General features: G+C 54.5%; 6 protein-coding genes across 6 annotated transcripts; 3 read left to right on the forward strand and 3 right to left on the reverse strand.

Moving 5' to 3' along the window:
• Positions 1-3373: 3373 nt before the first annotated feature.
• Positions 3374-3874, forward strand: COL26b_005128 (uncharacterized protein; the record flags this gene model as incomplete). The annotated part of the gene is made up of 2 exons (XM_053177984.1): positions 3374-3431; positions 3501-3874. The coding sequence occupies 2 exons, from the start codon at positions 3374-3376 to the stop codon at positions 3872-3874; spliced, it is 432 nt and encodes a 143-aa protein (XP_053038104.1).
• Positions 3875-6072: 2198 nt separating this feature from the next.
• Positions 6073-6715, reverse strand: COL26b_005129 (uncharacterized protein; the record flags this gene model as incomplete). Its single annotated transcript, XM_053177985.1, has 3 exons — positions 6073-6129; positions 6184-6307; positions 6552-6715. The coding sequence occupies 3 exons, from the start codon at positions 6713-6715 to the stop codon at positions 6073-6075; spliced, it is 345 nt and encodes a 114-aa protein (XP_053038105.1).
• A 1028-nt stretch (positions 6716-7743) lies between these two features.
• Positions 7744-9677, reverse strand: COL26b_005130 (uncharacterized protein; the record flags this gene model as incomplete). Its single annotated transcript, XM_053177986.1, has 4 exons — positions 7744-8645; positions 8696-8917; positions 8971-9424; positions 9477-9677. 4 exons carry the CDS (start codon positions 9675-9677, stop codon positions 7744-7746), a joined length of 1779 nt encoding a protein of 592 aa, XP_053038106.1.
• A 3467-nt stretch (positions 9678-13144) lies between these two features.
• COL26b_005131 (uncharacterized protein) lies at positions 13145-16319 on the forward strand (the record flags this gene model as incomplete). The annotated part of the gene is made up of 4 exons (XM_053177987.1): positions 13145-13262; positions 13328-13485; positions 13555-16178; positions 16229-16319. 4 exons carry the CDS (start codon positions 13145-13147, stop codon positions 16317-16319), a joined length of 2991 nt encoding a protein of 996 aa, XP_053038107.1.
• Positions 16320-16597: 278 nt separating this feature from the next.
• On the reverse strand, positions 16598-17241 carry PUP3 (proteasome core particle subunit beta 3; the record flags this gene model as incomplete). Its single annotated transcript, XM_053177988.1, has 2 exons — positions 16598-16741; positions 16810-17241. 2 exons carry the CDS (start codon positions 17239-17241, stop codon positions 16598-16600), a joined length of 576 nt encoding a protein of 191 aa, XP_053038108.1.
• A 960-nt stretch (positions 17242-18201) lies between these two features.
• COL26b_005133 (uncharacterized protein) lies at positions 18202-19802 on the forward strand (the record flags this gene model as incomplete). The annotated part of the gene is made up of 2 exons (XM_053177989.1): positions 18202-18338; positions 18404-19802. 2 exons carry the CDS (start codon positions 18202-18204, stop codon positions 19800-19802), a joined length of 1536 nt encoding a protein of 511 aa, XP_053038109.1.
• Positions 19803-19822: the final 20 nt, after the last annotated feature.

Genomic DNA, 19822 nt, shown 5'->3' on the forward strand with positions numbered 1-19822 from the left:
GACAAACTTGAGATGGCGTCCGCTGTGGGTCTCGAGATACAGAGCGATCCCGCTCAAGAACAGCGGAACAGGGGAAAAAAGAAAGGAAAAATTCATCCATGTCCAATAAGTCCCATGTGGTATGCCCAGCTTGTGAGCCAAACGGGGTCTGAATGGGACTCTCTTGGGGCAACGGAGGACAGGGGTCGTCCTCGGTAGCGGTCAACAGAACGACAACAGCGACAGGGTTGGGCTCGGACGAGACAGCGCCTGCGACCGGGCGGCTGACAGCCCGTCCCATCTTCTCAAACCACATGTGCCTCAGCACAGCCATTCTGGAACTTGCGTCTGTCTGAGGCGGTTTTGATCAGCCGTCTCAGGGCTTGGTTGAGGATCAGATGGCATGAACACTCTGGATTTTTTGCTGGAGGCTCAATGGGATTGCATCTTGTCTGAAGTTCGGGGTCTTTGGGCTGTGTCGGATCTTTTCTCGCAATTGGGTGCGTGTGAGTGGGTGGTGCACGATCTCCGTTACGCTTTCCACGCCATCTGGAAGATCGATTGAGTTCGTGCGACAGGTGAGGTGTGTAGGAGGAGCGGGGAGAGCACAGCACCAGCACAGCACAGCACAGCTCAGCACCGCAGCGAGAAGGGACGGGTGGGAGCCTGCCACTGGCAATTGCGCGGTGGTTGGGCTGTGTGACAGCGCAGCGCAATATCTACTGCAGCTGTACTTTTCTTAGACGACGATGTCTAATTCTGTATTTGCACCTACACTACCAGGGACGGGCAATGGCGGGAAATGTTTCTTTCGACCATTTGTTTTCCGTCCCCGAGTTGCCTATCGTAGATTTCTCTCCACGTTCATTTGCTGAAATGGCCGGGCTAGATAGATTAAATCGACCGTTGGGCAATTTAGATTGTCGATTTCTCCTCCAAAAGTGGGCTGGGAAACGCACCAAGGCGACAATTAGCACTCTACCCAGTAAGCAATTACTGGAGGGCTGGTCTTTCCAGGGCATCTCAGCGCTGCTATGAGTGCGCTGGGGATAAGGTAGTTGCTGGGGGCTGGGCTGGCGGGCTTCGTCTGTCTTGGGCATTGGACCGTGTGGTGTCGTGGAAGCGGGGACAACGACAGCCAGCAGAAACCTGGGACGACACCTCCAGGTCAGCGCAGATACATGTCATCCCACCACATTGTTGCAGTGTTCGGAAGTATCCCGCTAGGATGCGATGATCTGACGGCAGACCAGACGGCCCCAGTCTCACCCCTGGTCCCTTGGCTGCAGGGGCACCTCCCAGATGCCCCACCCTTCGCCTGCCAAAGGTGAAGCGGCAAGGGGTCTTATTGGCCCGAGCTCGTTCTCTAACCGCCCACGACTTGGTAGTGCAAGACCAATCACCGTGGTGCGTTAACCTCTTGCCCGTTCTCTCTCACCTCTCTGGGCGATTCTCTACCAATTCGAACCGTTGCTCGCCTCCACGCTTGCTCAACTCATATTGCTTGCAGCAGGAAACAATGCATTGCTTCCTTCCCTCCTCGGGCTACCTCCACGTCTACGTACCTTACTTACTATGCAAGACTCGTTCCTGTCCCTATCCCGGCTACCCTTGCATCCGTACCCGCCGGCCTACATCCCTCACCCACGTCCGCTCACTGCTTATTGCTCACAGCGAGGTTACGAAGCCAAGATGCCCACGCAACATGCGCTCTCTACCTAGCTATCTCTTGTAATTCCCTCTACCGCCATGTATTTCCCCATCGTGCAGCAGTCAAGTGACGGCTGCAACCCCATCACACCCCGGGCCCTGGCTCTTCTAGTGCGCTGTCCACGCGTGTGTGACCACCTTCAACTGGCTATCGACTGAGATCATGGGCGGTCTCGGCCGTGGCTGGGTCCTGCTTGTGGCGGGTAATGCTACAGTCTGCGCTGCTCGACGGACGTATGATGCCGCCCTGCGCGCCGCTTTCTGCACTCTGCACTTCTTTCTTGCATCCATTCCCGCCCCAGATCAAGAACCATGAACGCTTAACCCTGGTCTCCCCAAAGCCGGCGTTTCTTAAAACTCGTCTGCCTCCAGCTCTCGCGTGTGCACCCTTTCCGTCGTTTCCTGTCTACCACCTTTTCCTCCTTCCCTCGTCCGCCTCCTTGCTTCACCAGTGTCCCTGACAACCGTACTGTCTGATCTTCAAACAAACTTCATGCGACGGGGGCGATAGAGCACGGATCCCTGACGAACATCACGTCCTACCTTACTGCGACTCCACCACAACGCCTCATCATCCTGACCTCTGCCTCACACACTTACCCCGTACCTGTCTTCACACAACGGCTTCCCGGCACTAGGAGAATATTCCCACACAGAGCCTCACAGGAACATCACACGCCGTTGCGATCATCCTCACCAAGACCCTCACCATTGCTCCACCACAACCACAACACCGCAGACCAACTTGGGCTTGAACCACCGACCACCCCCTGGCTCCGCCTCTTATCGTCTGCCTGCCTGGGCTACAGCAGACCAACAACAACCCCCAACACCCTCGCGCAACCAGAAACGTCTCAATGCCGCTCGGATGCCCGCTGTCATCATAGATCAGATTGCTCGAACGTGGATCTCTAGAGAACTCGCCTCAGTATCAAGCCAGAAACACCCGATAGTAGTGATACCCTCCCCAGCCAGCTAGCCCGGGGCCACATCCTGATACAAGCCTCAACCAGCCTTCTGCGCGGCTCGGTGTCTTGCCCTCTGGGCTGGGCAAGCCCACACTTCCCTCGACACCTCCTCTCCACCCATCACCACCCACTTCACCCCCCCCCAGACCCCTGGTCTGTTGGCACTTCCACTCCAGGACGTCTCATCCCATCCCGACTCTTCTCGTCTCAATATAGATCTGTCTGCCCTCCCCGCCTTGGGATCGGTTGACACTTTTTAGTCCTTCTCTCTCGCACCTTCTCTTCTTTTGCCTCGCCAGCGTAGCCTGTCGATAGCCTTCTTTTAATATCGACATACTTCTGTTCGACGCCTTCACTTCTTCCTTCAACCCGCAGGTCCGGTACCTTTCCTTTCCTTTCGCCGTTGCACGGTTCTCTTCGACTGAGTCGCCTTTTTTGCACCAACCCGATTTTATTACGCAAGAGAGGACTCCGATCTCGACGACCGTTTCCCTCGTTCCCTTCATTCGCTGGTTTTCGGGTTTTTGGGTAGCAAGAGGTTCAAACGACAATCACGATCACACGAGGTCATCGAAGGGTTTCAGCGCAACAGGCAGAAAAGGATATCACTAAGACGTTTCTATACGACACCGCAACTGAGCAATCAGAAAGAGAGAGGAAAAGAAGGGTTCAAAGACATCAAGAAAGTCAACATCAGTATTTCGTAATCGAGAAAGATGGGTCGTCTTATCAAGAACCACTGGGCTCGCCTCATCGTCATGAGCGCTGCAGTTTGTAAGTTCAGACTTACACCAACGGGCCCAAGCCCACGCCATCGCGCTAATTGCTAACTCTATTTGACAGACCAGTTTGGAGCCGCTCTCGAGGGTTTCTTCTGGCCCAAGATCTTTTGGGACTTTTTGACCAAGACCCTGGATCCGGCCGTCAAGCCTATACCGGTACTGCAGATTATCAATCTGATCATGTCGGTGTTCATGGTGGCCCTCGAATGGCCCATGCCTCTCATCGCCGGCAGCGCGATCCACCGCAGTCTGGAGTTCCGCCTCATCATGCTTCCTCTCACGACCCTCGCCGCCGCCCTCATCTACCAAGGCACCAACGCTGCCCTTTACTACCTCATCGCTCTTGTCGTCTACTTCTGGGCCTACAGCGAAGGAGAGATCATCTGCGCTAAGCCCTGGACACTCCCCCAAAGAGGCGCTCGCGGCAAGGTCTAAACTCAAATCTCGCCTTCTACGCTCATCACCCGGTGTGCACAACCCGTCTCGACTTCACGGGCTTACAACCTGACCAAGAGACAACCCGTGTGCAACACTCAACTTTACGACGAGCTATACCAACCTCCACCCGCAAACTCGGACGAACCTACGGAACCCTAATCGTTCTTTCTCTGAGCAATGATTCCAACCGAATTTCTTATACATGTTTTTAACGATACGATTTCAATCGAATATCACGGCATCTAGCATCGGCGTTTTTCCTCCTCAATCCGACAGGGAAAAATCGAGTTTTCTTCTTTCCAATTGTCCATCAAAAACTCAACAAAAAACCAACACGGCTAAAAAACGGACCTCTCGAAAGACAAAAGAAAGATTTCCTTTTCGGGTCAATTTTCTCTCTGCAAGTCATCTCTAAGCGTCGGGCGAATCACTTTCTTCTGGTGTGTGTGGGTGGTCGAAGAGGAGGAAAGGTGGACAGGGGGGCAGGGTCAACCATGTTGGTATTCGTTCGTCCTGTTTCGCAAGAGCGGGGACCTTCACGAGCCTCATGGGCTGACGTCGGTGGCCACGGAGACAGGAGGCATCCTTGGCGGTTGTATCATCCCGAAGCCCGGCTCAACACCATCTTGGGTTGTGGGGCTCGGATGGATGGGATGGATGGTGGGAGGAAGAAAGGAAGAAGAAGAAGAAGAGTGTGCCTCTTCTACCACGTAAGGGAAGGGGGGAAAGAAGCCATCGCTGTCAAAAGAGAACGTGGCCTTGGATACCATAGCGAATAGCCATACCAATGCTACAACCTAATGTCAAGAAGACCAGAACTTGCTAAAGCAACTTACACGATCCATCCGTCGGCCCATTGTGAATGACCAACCCAGCCCATCCATGCCCTGCTCTGCTCCCTCTGCCCTCCCCCCATACCTTTCAGTTGCCGCTTGGGGAAAACTTGCTCAAACTTCACGGTAAAGACGGCAAACAAGCTTAACACACGCTGACATGTTCACCCCTACTTTCTTCCCATCCTTCCAGAAGAAGACAAAAAAAACAAAAAAAAACCTTACATCATTTGACAAGACCCTGAGTAAGTATCCAGTCAGCCCTCCTCCCGAAAGGAGAAGCCTACCAAAAAGCGACAACCTAACGTCAAATTCTCGTATTCGACCTAGGCCATGTCGCTTTAGAGGCTCGGGTCCCAGCGGAGAAAATTTAAACAAGAAATGCGGCTACAATCTTGCAATTTGCGTAGGGCAGTGCAAATTGCAAATGTGGATTCGCCCATCGCATCCCTTCACATATAGCCCGGGGGTGTGGCGGAGGTGAAGCGGTTTTGCCCAACGGCCAATTGCCCCCAAAACGGGACGATAGCACCGCTTCTATTATCATCACAGCCGTGCCTGTCTGTGGGCGCAAGGAACAAGCAAGTCACGGAGAGGAGAGAGAGAGAGTATTGGCGAGATTTCTTGAGACGACAGCGACGAAAAAGAGAGAGCAGGGGCCGTTGCGAGGTCTCCACGCTCACAACACCCGCCCGAAACACTGTCGAAACGGGCCCACATCACGAGCAGCGGGTGTTGGACGGTGGACAGTGACTAACACCCCACCACACCGATTTTTTTTTTCTCTTCTTTTGACAGGACACACCACCTCTCTCGCGTGTGTTGCATGCGCCCCGAGAAATCGTCTGGTTTTTGGTTCCTGCAGTAGGTAGCTAGATGGTGTTGCGCGTGGGTTTCGGCAAGATGCCAAGTAAGGAACGAAAATGAATTGGGATGTCATGCGCTCATGATTAACTATCTTATCACTAAGGTAGAAATCCATGCAATCGACCCGTGGCTTAACACTGGCGTCGATGTGAGCCCTTGGCGAGCTCGGGGGGATTGTTTAAGGTTATTTAGCAAGGTAGCATTCCACTTTCATAGTAGCCCACCTGCAAAAACCTTCCCCGCCATTGCAATGGTCATATGCCACGATTCATTATGTCTGTTCCCATCCTGATGTCGAATATCCTTCGTCCCAGCGCAATTCCTTCGCTGACCATTTCTGCACAACATCATCGCTCAAAATTCAACGCTTTGATCCATTACGCCTGGATAATCTTTGCGTACGTCTCGATCCGTGGGGTCGTCTTGAGACTACCTTCCGGTTGCGAGACAGTCTATGCCGACTCAGCCGGTGCATGGTCTTGCCAGAGAAGCCTCCTAGTGGGCAACCATGCCGCCCTGGGAGTCGTTCTTGGGACCTTGACGGTCGGGGAACTGTCGAGGGTTCGTCAGTATGAGTGACCAATTCTGAATCGACGTGAAACTTACCTCAACGTTCTGTGTGTCACCCTTCTCCAAGATCTGCTTGATGACATCCTCATCGACGTGGGTGCCGAACTCGTTCTCCAATGAAGCCTTGGAGGCGGCATCGTAAGTGCCCTGTGCGCCCTGCCTATTTGGGTTGTTAGCCGCCGCGCGCACCATTGAGGCTGATGTGGTGGTGACGAAGGGGTGAGGGGTAGGTCTCCAAGTCGGTCGGCGGGAAGAGTGCAGCCTTTGGCCAACCACCGACGACCCAAGCCGCCATTATGAGATTGATGCGTATCGCCAGCCGCCAGTGTCTTCAGACGGTCGAAAGGGTAAAGAAATGATAGGCCGACAGAGTTGATGATGTGTGCAGACGGTGGTAGACTTACTTGTGCGTGACGAAGATCTTGAATGAGGAGACGAAGTGAGCCAAGGGAACGGACTTATCGCCCTTCCACTTCTTGTACAGCTCGGGGTCCTCGACGAAGATGAGGAAGTCGTCGTTGGCGCCCTTGTAGTGGACCTTGGTCTGCTGAGCCTCGCCGCGAACCATTTTGACTGTGGTGTGGGTGTTGTAGGTGGTAGGTAGGTGTGGTGATGGTGTGTGATACTGAACTCCAATGGAGGTCTTTCGCTGGTGTTTGATTGTGTGTGTGTGAAGACGAGGATCGTCGGGTATCTTGATATTGTTGAGGTGATGGTGATTGATTTGTGGAATGAACGTAGAAGGGAGCTTCTTGAAAGGCTTTTTAAACCGTAGGCTAGGGAGGGGAGCTTCCTCAGCTAAGGCAGGAGAGGGCAGGAGCTGTACAGCTTGTGATTAGAAAGCTACGTCATAGGTGCGGGAACACGCGACTGCCTTTCATCACTGCCCCGCCATTCGAGCTTGCTCAGGGAGGGAGCGGGGCACCAGTGCCTCCGTGCTCCTTCCAGGTACGTCGCCATTAGGTACCGGGAACACTGAGCGTTCCTGCATTACACCACTCTAGTACGTCACTGCTAATTCTCTGACCAAGATTTAGGCCAAAGGGGTTTTCACACGTTGCGCCTGGAATGATCCAGATGGAAAAGGAACATCGGGGCAGGTCCAGCCTCCTTGGAATTCCCGCACTTTCGTGTCGCGGGGTACCTTGACGCAAGTCACCCGAGCCTCGCTGACCAGCAATCACCACAGCAGCATGCCATTGTGGGGCTCAAGAGCTGGAGCTGAACCTGGTGGGAGCTTCCCAAAACCTGGAGAGGTCGGACATCCGTTTACCTTCCACCAGAGGCAATCAAAGATCAAGCCACATTGCAAACCCTCACGATGGCCTCACTGACATCACACGCGACACGTACGCCAAAGGCCCCAGCTTTCATGCAATGGAGGGGTATCATTATGCTCTCGTCTGCTCGACGACCAAAACAGCCTAATGCTGCGTAAACTAAGAATAGCTGGGGACAGGTCACCTCTGGCCGACTGCCTCGGGTACCGTAGATTACCCAACGAGGGGTCAAATAACGAATGTGATATCTTCATGCTCCCATCCAACCCAATCTGTCAACCGTAGTGATGAACATTCGTTAGTCATAGCTTCCTGCTTATCGGAAGAAGCTTCGGATGCCCTGCACCCAGTCCTCCTTGTTCAATGTTCCAACTCTTCCCCATCGTAGCGACGGCTTGTGGGACAGCCTGGGTATCTTTTGTGCTCGAGCTTGGTTAACCGCGTCCAGTGGGCGAGGAGACCTCTTGGACGGCATTGGGCTTCGACGAGCTCGAGGGATGTTATTGCCCGACGCCGTACGCAGAACAATCGGCCTAGAATGTAGAGCGTTTCCTGCCACTCCTTTGTCACATTCTAGCCGCAGCCGCTCAATTGGATCGGCGTGCACGTCAAGCTTGACCGGGCCCAACATTGGCGTCGTGGGAGCGCTGACCGTGCTTTTGAATTCGACATCGTCGTCAATCTTCGGAAGCCGGGCAGTTGTTGTTTCACTCGCTTCGTCATCGGAAACGTGCTTAACGTCGAAAGGCTCAGCCTTGGTAAGCTTGGTGGAAGGTCCGTGATGTGCGTCCTCCTGTTTCTCGCCCGAGTCATCCTCCGACATGAACTTGCCTATGCTAGCCACGCTGTTTGACCTCTTCGCGAAGGAGCTGGCGATGCTCGCCACACTCAATTTCCGCATCACAGTGCTGGCGGAGCTCCGGACAAGATGCTCGCTGCGGGACCTGCTATTCATGCTAGGGAACGGCAGCACTTCGCGACTCCAAATGTCAGACATCAAAGCCTCTAGTCGTGCTCTTTCGCCGCGTGGAGGAGCAATAACGGGTATGCGCGGGTTTGCTGTTGTGAGCAACGACTGCGAGCGATTGATCGATGAGCTCGAAGTTCCCTCCGAGCCATCCCGCATAACGCTGGTATTCTTAAGAATGACCTGGCACAAGGGCGACTTCGGGCCCACGGTGGTGGCACGATGGATCGATATTCGACGAGCAACAGTGCCTTGATCGTGGTCAGCAACAATCGATACTCTGGCAGTCGTAACAACTAACCTGGTTTTCTAAACACCGTGCCCAGGCTTCGGATAGGGAGAGCAATAGAGCTGTACAAGTTGGGATCGACCTGCTCCTCATTTCTCTTGTTGGGAATCGACAACCTGCGGCGCCATTCCTCCTGCTCGCGCGGCGTGCATGCAGTCATGAGTATTTCATACAGTTGGGAGTCGCATTCGAATACAAGTTTCCACGAGAACGGAGCCGTATGACACTGTAGACCTGCACTTGTGTTAGTATAACGGGCCAGAGCAGACAGTGAGCTGTGTACCTACCCCGACCGTTGTCCGTTTCTTCAATCTTGATACCGTTCAAGTTGACACATGCTTGGATCGTATAAATCTGGTCGACCTTGCTGGCCGAAGCTAGACACAGGATATTGTGGTAGAGAAGGCAAATCATGTACTGCCCCTTGGCACCCTCCTTGGTTTGCCAGCATATATGCAGCACGCCGCAAAGCTCGACATGGCCAAATGATCGGATCCGATTCTTTGATGCAGCATCTAGCTTTTGTTCGGGGAAGGCCAGCCGATCTTGGAGAATCCACGTCTTTTCCAGGGTAGACTTCATCCGAGTATCGTTGGTTGCCCGGTTGATCTCCGCCGTCGCCTCTCGCAACCGGAGAAGCGCACTCTCCACCTCCATGTGGGAGTTGGGGCAGTCTGCGACGGGCGTGTATTTCAGGAGCTCGGCAAACAAAAGCGGATACTTGCAGATGCGCTGAATCGGCTGGTTACGTGTTAGTTTGTGGTCGCACACGTCCAAGACTCTTGGTGTTTACCTTCACGAGGAGGTCTCCAATAGTCAATGACTTCTTTGATTGATCGGCATGGGAGTTTGCAGAACCTAATGAAGAAGCCAGCGCCTCGATACCCCTCTGGTAAGTATCCCATTGGGGCATCGTGCGGTGGGCTGAGGCGACATCCTTGATCATCAGCTCATACTTGGCTCCGTATTCCTCATAAACGAAGAACCGGTTCATCTCGTTTTTGTTAGCCACTTTGCAGTAACCTAAATCAGCTGAGAGCCTACCTTTCTGCTAAAGACTTTGGCGACGGCGCCCGCTGTCTGTGCTTCTGACATCATCCCAGGAACATCTTGCAGCCAGCTTATGGCCCTGTCGTCTTCTGGCACAGAATCGAGACTTCTTAACCGTTGGTGGCCACGAGTAGGGACTTTGCTAGTTGTAGCAGGGACATCTGCTTGCGAATACTCGGAGTCTGGGACAACTCTGTGCAGTTCCCCCAAGAGCTCTTCGTGCAGTTCAACAATGTCGGTAAGATTTCGATTGATCGAAGACCTCAAACCCATTGGCAATGTCGGGAGAGACGCAAGAATCGTAATGTATACCTGCGATGTTTAGCTCCGTAGGTCACCGTGCTTGGCTGGAGACATACATTCATGAGGAAGCGAATATCCCCAATGTAGCCTTCCTCGGTCTGAATGAGCTCCTCCAAGATGCGCCGGCGTTGTAAAGCACGCTCCGTTGCCATCGGGTCAGCCCTTACAGGCCACTCAACATGGCAACTGTCCTCTGAGCACCTTGTTGCGGTGAAGGACGCTCTACTGCTGCGATCGGTTCTGGACTGGGCAAAGGAACGGCGGGCGTATCCCCGAGGACGGGACATAACGCTGCCGCTCGCAAGACTGACACTAGCACTTCTCACTGCCGCAACAAAACCGAAAGATGAGCCTGATGATGACCTCCTGTGTCGAGTCCTCCGAGAGAGAGCTGACCTATCAGCCGGGTCGAGGAGTTTCCAAGGTAGTGTGCCATCCGCGTTCATAGCTTTGGGGCGTTGCCTGGCTCGTCGGTGCAGGTTCCTCATCCATTTGTGAAAAGGTCCATGGTGTTTACCTGGTGCGTCTGACTCTGACAGCTCCTGAACGTCTTCGTCGCTGTCGTCCATTGAGATGCGAGGGAATGGGGTAGTGTTGCCGGATGAGTTGTTGCTATCGTGCTCGAGCCCAAAAGCAGCCATGCCACTCAGAGTGTCCCACACTTCGACGCCGTCAATATGTAGGCCGTCAAGTTCAGATGAAAGGTCGACATCTTCGAGTTGGTCGTCCGTGGTGGATGAGTGTTGCCGGGGCGTTGGCGACGGGGTATTGGATGTGGCGGGACATGTCTTACGGGTGATTCGGACGGAACCTGAGCGGGAACTTGTTCCAATAGATGTAGAGTCTGGTGGCGATGGCGATGCCATTTTGAGGTCCAAGAAAGAGAATAGTAAGACTGGGTTCCAAGACACCAAAAAAGAGAAGAAGCAAAAAGCAAGCCCAAGAGGATTCAAAACATGATGTACGTGAGCAACACCAGGAGATGAATGATGCAAAATTGGTAGGACTGCGAGCTACGGGAGATGGTTTTTTTTCGGGAGGGTTGAAGAAGCCAACGAGGATGATGTCGCGGCTTGGAGTTCCTGACTCAAGGAGACGGGACGAAGTCCTGTGGGGGTTGACTAGAGCGAAGGAGGGAAGGGAGGAATTGGAGAAAGAGCAGGAGGTGGGATGGCTCTTTCAACACGGCGGAGGAGGAAGTCTGGAGGCTAAGTCTGGAGGCTAGAACAGACAATGGAATTGAGGAGTGGAAAGTCCTGGCCGAAACCACGTAGTTGGAACTTGGCCGGGACTATGTCGCGCGCACTTGCTTCGCCGGCTTCGAGTCCTGACGACGATCAAGCTGCATAGCTCTCACAGGTTGGCTCCGACGAGAAAGCGCGGCGTGGTACGGACCTGCAGTGGAAAGTCGCACCCGGCGAGTCTACCAACGAACCGGACGGGAGGAATGCAGCTGCGGCATGCAGCGGACGAGAAAATGCAGAGCTAGTGTGAGACTCGTTGTCGGGTCAAGATCCGTGGATCTTGCGTCGCCGACGCGAATTGGACGGCGGCGTTGCACCAACGTCCAGCCGGAACATGCATATGATGCTGATGCTGTCCTCTGGTCCGGATGTGACGATTGGGACTGATTGAAGCTCGATGCAGGTTTCTGAAGATGGCGTCCTTCATACATGGCCAGCTCAACATGGCGGTGACGGGCCGCCTTCTATCAGCGCCATGTCTCGACGAGCGGCGTAGTGAGCGGGAGACAAAGGACGCTCTGTCTACCGGTCTCTTTGGCGTGTACCGGTCATCAAGATTTGCCATCCGTTCGCCCCTGCCCAACTATTGGCTTCGGTGGCTTTGCCCAGCATCGCGCGCCCGAGGAATACAACATGATGCGTGGAAAAGTTTTGAGACCTCAGCGACTTTGAAGTGGGTATGAAGACGTTAATCGCCGCCGATGGCCCACGTCTTCGTCCTACCTTACGCAAGACATGAGCCCACGATGCGATTGCATGCGTTGCATTGCCGTTCGCCGCATGTTCGGCTTCGTTTAAAACCTGACTCGGTCTCGGCGATGGGTCTGGTGGTTCCGGAGCGGCCTAGTCCCAGTCCAGGAAAGACGGGGCCCGCGGGCCTTGGTTCGTATCGGGAATGGGCAGTCGTTTCGTTTCTGAAGTGTCCTTTTCACGCTTGCCCAGCACTCTTATGTAAGCATCATCATCGCAGCTCGCTTACCTAAGTAGGGCACCTGGATGGATCGATAAGGCGGCAGCAGGATACATCATACCTCACCAATTGACAGGTAGGCACTCATGTCGGGTAAGCTACGATAGAGACAGGGTCAACACTTTGCCGAAGTAAGCTTACTAATTAACGAAACGAAGGCACCCACTCCCAGGCCGTAGATCTGACACCTGAGTGCTGAACACTGCGAGGCTGCCACCTGCTGGTGTTTCCCGGTGCTCAGATGCTCAGCAGCAGCAAACTCAGTGTTTGATGATGACTTGTCCCTTTCTGCTGCTCTGCCCTACGCGCTCCCCGCCCTGGCTGGAGTTGCCGTCTGCAGCATGCTGCGTGAGACCTTGATTGGCCCTTGCCCCACGTTTTCTAGCCTCATCGTCGCAGTGGCTAGTCCCCGATCCGGACAGGGAAACACAGGGGAAAAGCTGGGACCTTGGGACCTTGGGACCTCTGTAGCAGGGGGAGCCCCCCACCGAGACTAGCCGGAGACGGACTAGCTCGGGATCTTTCTCGACGGCAAAAAAAAGTAGAGTTGCAGAAGGGTAGCCTGGCACCGGCCACTGAACGAACACGTAGAGCGTATTGGAAACTGGCTGTTCGGCGACGATTTCAGCTTCCTGCCCCACCGCCAGTGCAATAAGATATGCTGGCTGTCTGATCTCCTACTTTTTCCAGCACCTTCTCTCCTCCATATCTTTGACTCCTAAACCTTTTGTTCGGTACAGGTTTGGAGTTTCTTTCCCTCTTCTTCCCCTGTTGAAGAACTACCGTTCTCGTTCCCATCAATACGCCGGATCTCGATATCGATCACCGTTGAAGCTCGGCTAGCTGTTGCCGGTTCTCGATAAGCCACGTTCCGCGCTCGGCGCATCTTTCGCGATGGAGAGCGCTTTCGCCTCACCCACCGACAAGGTTCTCTCTACCCTGGGAGTGAACCCCAATACCGGTCTTACTGATGAGCAAGTCATTGCTTCAAGAACGAAGCACGGCAGAAATGGTGAGTTGCTTTGCGACACGAGACCCGAAACCCACGATAGCTCCGTGCTAACGGTCTGTCCGCAGTCATCCCCGAAGACCCGCCCACTCCCATCTGGGAGCTTATCCTCGAGCAGTTCAAGGACCAACTCGTGATAATTCTTCTCGGCTCAGCCGCCGTCTCGTTTGTCCTCGCCCTGTTCGACCAGGAGGAAGGCTGGAGCGCCTTCGTTGACCCAGCAGTGGTACGTAATCCCAGATGCATATACCCACAATACCAAGACTTTCTCGGGCTAACAGTGCCGGTATTCCAGATTCTGACCATTCTCATCCTCAACGCCGTCGTTGGTGTCTCACAAGAGAGCAGCGCCGAGAAAGCCATCGCCGCCCTCCAGGAGTACTCCGCCAACGAGGCCAACGTCATTCGCAATGGCCATGTCTCCCGCGTCAAGGCCGAGGACCTCGTCCCCGGTGACATCGTGTCCGTTCACATTGGTGATCGCATCCCTGCCGACTGCAGACTTGTCGCCATCGAGAGCAACAGCTTCGCCGTCGACCAGGCCATCCTGACCGGAGAGAGTGAGAGTGTCGGCAAGGACCACACCTTCGTTGTCAAGGATGACAGGGCTGTTTTGCAGGACCAGGTCAACATGTTGTTCTCTGGAACGACTGTTGTTACTGGTCGTGCTAAGGCTGTCGTTGTCTTGACCGGATCTCAGACGGCCATTGGTGACATTCACGAGAGCATCACTGCTCAGATCTCCGAGCCGACTCCCCTCAAGCAGAAGCTCAACGACTTCGGTGACAGCCTCGCCAAGGTCATTACGGTCATTTGCATTCTGGTTTGGCTCATCAACATCCCCCACTTCAGCGACCCCAGTCACGGAAGCTTCACCAAGGGTGCTATCTACTACCTCAAGATCGCTGTTTCTCTCGGCGTTGCCGCTATTCCCGAAGGTCTCGCTGTCGTTATCACCACCTGTTTGGCTCTGGGCACCCGCAAGATGGCTGCAAAGAACGCCGTTGTCAGAAGTCTGCCGTCGGTTGAGACACTGGGAAGCTGCAGCGTTATCTGCTCCGACAAGACCGGTACTCTGACCACCAACCAGATGAGTGTGAGCAAGATCGTCTACCTCAACGAGAATGGCAGCGACTTGGTCGAGCTTGACGTTGAAGGCACCACTTTTGCCCCCAAGGGTTCCATCTCTTTCAACGGCGAGAAGGTCACTGATCTAACCCGCTCGTCTGCTACCATTCGCCAGATGACTGAAGTTGCGGCTGTCTGCAACGACTCCAAGCTCGCGTACGACGCTAGAAGTGCCGCCTACTCCAATGTCGGCGAGCCCACCGAGGGTGCTCTGAGGGTTTTGGTTGAGAAGATTGGTCCCTGCGCCCCGTCCAACAGCAACCCCGAGGACTGCATTCACTACGCTAGCACTAAGTACGAGAATGATTTCCCCCGCCTTGCTACCTACGAGTTCTCGAGAGACCGCAAGAGCATGTCTGTTCTGGTTCAAAACGGCCAAGAGAAGAAGCTTCTTGTCAAGGGCGCCCCTGAGTCTATCATTGAACGGTGCACTCACGCTCTGGTTGGCGCCAATGGAAAGCGCCAGCCCCTCGACCGCAAGCTCTCTGATCTGATCTCCAAGGAGGTTGTCGACTACGGCAACCGTGGTCTCCGTGTCATTGCTCTCGCCAGTGTCGACAACGTTGGCAACAACCCCCTGTTGAAGTCAGCAAAGTCTACCGCACAGTACGCACAGCTCGAGCAGAATCTCACTTTCCTTGGTCTGGTTGGCATGCTTGATCCCCCTCGCCCCGAAGTCGCCGCCTCTATTCGCCAGTGCAAGGCCGCTGGTATTCGTGTTATTGTCATCACTGGAGACAACCGCAACACTGCGGAGAGCATCTGCAGACAGATTGGTGTCTTCAGCGAGTATGAGGACCTCAAGGGCAAGAGTTTCACCGGCAGAGAATTTGAGAACTTGAGTGAGAGCGAGGCTGCCGAGGCTGCTCGTACTGCTTCCCTGTTCTCTCGCGTTGAGCCCAGCCACAAGTCGAAGCTTGTTGACCTGCTCCAGCAGCAGGGTGAGGTCGTTGCCATGACTGGTGACGGTGTCAACGATGCCCCCGCTCTCAAGAAGGCTGATATTGGTGTTGCCATGGGTTCCGGCACTGATGTTTCCAAGCTTGCCGCCGACATGGTTCTCGCTGATGACAACTTTGCCACCATTGAGAGCGCCATTGAGGAGGGTCGTTCCATTTACAATAACACCCAGCAGTTCATTCGCTACCTTATCTCATCCAACATTGGCGAGGTCGTTTCTATCTTCTTGACTGCCGCCCTTGGCATGCCCGAGGCTTTGATTCCTGTTCAGCTTCTCTGGGTCAACCTGGTCACCGACGGACTTCCCGCTACCGCTTTGTCGTTCAACCCTCCTGACCACGATATCATGAGACGTCAGCCGAGAAAGCGTGACGAGCCTCTGATCGGCGGCTGGTTGTTCTTCCGCTACCTGGTCATTGGCACTTACGTCGGTGTTGCGACTGTGGCCGGCTACGCTTGGTGGTTCATGTACAACCCCGAGGGTCCCCAGATCAACTTCTCGCACCTCTCTCACTTCCACCGCTGCTCCAGCGACTTCCCCGAGATTGGCTGCGAGATGTTCGCCAATAACGCCGCCAAGTCTGCCTCGACGGTTTCATTGTCAATTCTCGTCGTCATTGAGATGTTCAACGCCATGAACGCTCTCTCGTCCAGCGAGTCTCTTCTGTCTCTGCCTCTCTGGGCCAACATGAAGCTCGTCTACGCCATCACCCTCTCGATGGCTCTCCACTTCGCCCTGCTGTACACCCCCTTCCTCCAGGGCCTGTTCTCCATTCTGCCCCTGAACTGGAACGAGTGGAAGGCGGTCTTGTACATCAGCGCCCCCGTCATGTAAGTTTCCCCTCGACCAGCTTTCCGACGATATACTAACTTTTCTCTAGTCTCATTGATGAGGGCCTTAAGGCTGTTGAGAGATCGTTCTTCAGTCAGAAGAAGGCGATCGCATCCTCCAAGGCAAAGAAGGAGGCTTAGATGGATAGAGATCAGCTCAAGCTAGATCATAGACCACTTGTAACATAGCAAAGCTGGCATATCTTACACACAGTGTACATAAGACGACGCCATAGCACCACACTTAGGCTAGAAGCTCCAAAAGAAAGTGATTGTAAAACAAGGTCATTCGTCTAGTTCATGTAGGCCTCGTAGGCCGTCATAGTGGATTGTATCCATCTATTGGTACAGCTAGAAACCGTCTATTTGCAGCGGTCCTATTGAGCACGTTCTTCCCACCACTTCTCACCGTCGTTAAATTAGTCTTGTCTGCCCTTGAGCAGCCTCTTGGTGACCTTGTCCTTCTCAATAATGTACACGTGCGCACCCCAACCAGACAGTGCATCTCTGTCAACGGCGTTCAGCAGAGACTGGGAGATCGTTTCGAAAAGCTCCTCCGGGCCCTGTTGAAAATGTTGTCAGAACCTGTCGTAATATTTGGGAAATTTGCAAACTCAAGAGAGGCACGTACCAGATCCGGCTCCCATAAGCTCTCGCACATGCCGAAGAGCTGTTCAGAGGCGGTACCAGAGACGATGAAGTCCTTGGCGAAGTCGATGCAGCCAATGCTGTCGAAACCGCAGATGAAAGGCTTACCCGTCTTGGGGTCGAGACCGGCTACGACGGGGGAGACGAAGTAGGGGCCGAAACGGCGCTCGTAGAGGGAGCTGCTGACGAGGTTGGCGAAGGTGGTAGGGGCGATGTTGCGCTCCTCGCGGAGGCGGTACATGTTGACCTTGTAGCGGAAGAGGTCGCCGACGGTAGTGACGTCGGTGGCGAGGCCGGTGAGGCCCAGGAAGACGTCGCCGTACTGGAAGATCTTGGGGAAGTTGTTGGAGACGGTCAGGGCCTGGAGACCGAGACGGAGATCGCAGGCTATTGCGACGCAGTCCTTGCCGACCATTGCGACGCAGGCACCGCCATCTGTAAAAGGTTACATGTTAGGAAGGCGAGTTCGATGCACATCGGGGCTCTATCGGGTTGAGGGGAACGAACTGATGGAGAAGGGGGAGCTCTGGGAGGAGTTAGCTTGGTGGTCTGCACCTCGAGGCTGAGGAGGGGGAGTGACGAGCATACCATCTTGGCTCCTGGAGCGAGGGGCCGCTGGGGACTGGGAAGCTTGTGTGTTGAGTCGAAGCAGAGGGGCCGTCGAGGATCAGGTCGTGATGTATCGCGGGGTTGGCTGTGGATAGCCCTGGTGTTGCGTCGAAGGTGGTCGTGATGAATGGGCAGGTGGGAGCTGCAATTGGAGGTTGACGGGATCGGAATGCTGAGGTACACCACTGCTCTGCTACTACTGCAGGGCAAGGCAAACACGCATGGCGCGGCCGAAGCGGTCGGAAAATCCACGTACAGCGGGCTGAAGCTAGCTGATTGGCCCGAGCTTGCTGCCGGGCTGGGCAGCTCTCAGTGAGTGCTCAGCGATGATGCACGTCCCCGGTTGCCTCTGCTGACTACCTCCTGTCTGCCTGGCCTGTTCACGTATCCCGCCTTCCCTACCTACATTGAGAAGTAGGTACCTCGACTATGCTTAGAACCTGAATGCAAGACAAAGTCTTTGGTTTATACAATCTCTTACCCTAGAATACCGCCTTTCCGGCCTTGGACAAAACAATACCGCTGCCAAGTGCCTGGCCGTCACTTTCCTCACTGTTCCGCCGACTTCCATCACTAATACAAGCCGCGAGAGCTTGACGCAACATTGCTGTTGCCCCCCGCCGAGCGTTCAACCCCGCCAACGACACTTTGACCCTGATACAACAGCTAAAGGCCAACCTCTCCTACCTCACCTCACGACGGCCAACATCTCTCCCGCTGTCGGATACGATCTTGCAAAATCAAACACCAGAATCATATTACCACAATGTCTTCGCATGTGGTGGTAATCGGCTCGGACCTGCGGAGGGCCACCGTCAAGGTTAGCCCAGGCACCTATATGACAGATGTCCTGCAAGAGGCTTGCAAGAAGCTGAACTTGTCGAGCGACAAGTACATCCTCAAGTATGTTACGCACCCGCAGAGAACCATAAGAAATTCCTTGTCACCACTTGCTAACCAGTTGGCAGACATAAGCAAAAGACCGTCGATCTGTCTATCGTCTGGAGAGTAAGCGGTCTCAGCCCCGGCGCCAAGCTTGAGCTCGTCCAGAAGTCGAACACTCCCTCCGCCGTCTCGGTCGCCCTCCAACTGCCGATGCCCGAAGCAAACACAGCGCCGAACGGGCGACTGATTGAGAAACTCCCGAGCGACTTCACGATATGGAAGGTTCTGCGCCAGTTCGAGAGCGGTGTTAGCCAAGGCAAGAACCTCAACATCACCGCGCGCGGCGTCGCGCAGACGACAAGCGGAGGAGCAACTGGCAGCGGCCAGATGTACTACGAGACGCCAGTGCTCAACATCATGGGTCGAGAGCTGGCGACGTTCGAGGATTTCCAGAAGACTCTGTCGCAACTTGGATACAACTCAGGCAGTGTCCTGATTAGGCTGTCCTTCCGAAAGACGGAGCAGACTTTGTTTGACGCCATGGAGCAGATCATTCAGTTCTTCGCCGAGGTTGAGGCCGAGGCGAAGAAGAATAGTCAGGTTGAGGCTGCCGCCCTTGAGCCCGCGACGCAACCGGCGCCGACTGAACAAGCCGCCCAGACTGCCACCGAGGAAGCGCCCACATCGATGGAGGGTACGGAGGACTCACAAAACCAACAAACAAAAGAAGCGCCGCTCCAGGAGGCGGCGAACCAGGCAGCGGCAGAGCCTGAAGCAATGGACGTGGACCCAGCCGAACCTCTCGATCCTTTGCAACCCGTCAGTGTTTTCCGGGCGCCGAGCGGCACAACACCAGCAGCTGCTCTTGCGGATGTATCAGAAAACGACTACACGCCGACGATCGCACATGCACAACTACACCAGGCTCGACTTCAGCAAAGCTCCCAGAACAAGAGGCTTCTATCAGACAGAGAACTGGAGGCACAGGCTCAGGCAGAGGAGGCAAAGCTAGCGTCCGTTTCGAAAGTTGTCGTGAAAGTAAGATTTCCCGACAACACCTCTGCTCAGTGGGAGTTCGGCCACGAGGCCACCGGCGCCACGCTTTACCAAGGAGTGAGGCAAGCAATGGCACACACGGGTCAAGCTTTCAGACTGGTGATTCCTGGCAGCAAAACCGTGATCAAGGACGAGAACACGCCCAAGAACCGGCTCATCCACGACTACAAGCTCACACGTAATGTTCTTCTGAGCCTGGTTTGGGATGACAGCGTGCCGGCGGATATTCGCAAGAAGCCTTTCCTGAAGGGTGACATTGCGCAGAGGGCCAAAGACATTACAGTACCAGACGTACCCAAGTACGTAGATGAGAAAGACGACGGTCAGAAGGCGGCCGCAGCGGCTAAGCCAGAGAAGAGCGAGGTAGGTGAGGGTAGTGTGGCCAAGAAACTACCCAAGTGGCTTAAGCTCCCTGGAAAGAAGTAGATGGAGTTGTTTTCCCTTCT

Source organism: Colletotrichum chrysophilum (assembly GCF_026319265.1).
Source record: "Colletotrichum chrysophilum strain AFK26 chromosome Unknown scaffold_33, whole genome shotgun sequence".
Taxonomy (NCBI): Eukaryota; Fungi; Ascomycota; class Sordariomycetes; order Glomerellales; family Glomerellaceae; genus Colletotrichum; species Colletotrichum chrysophilum.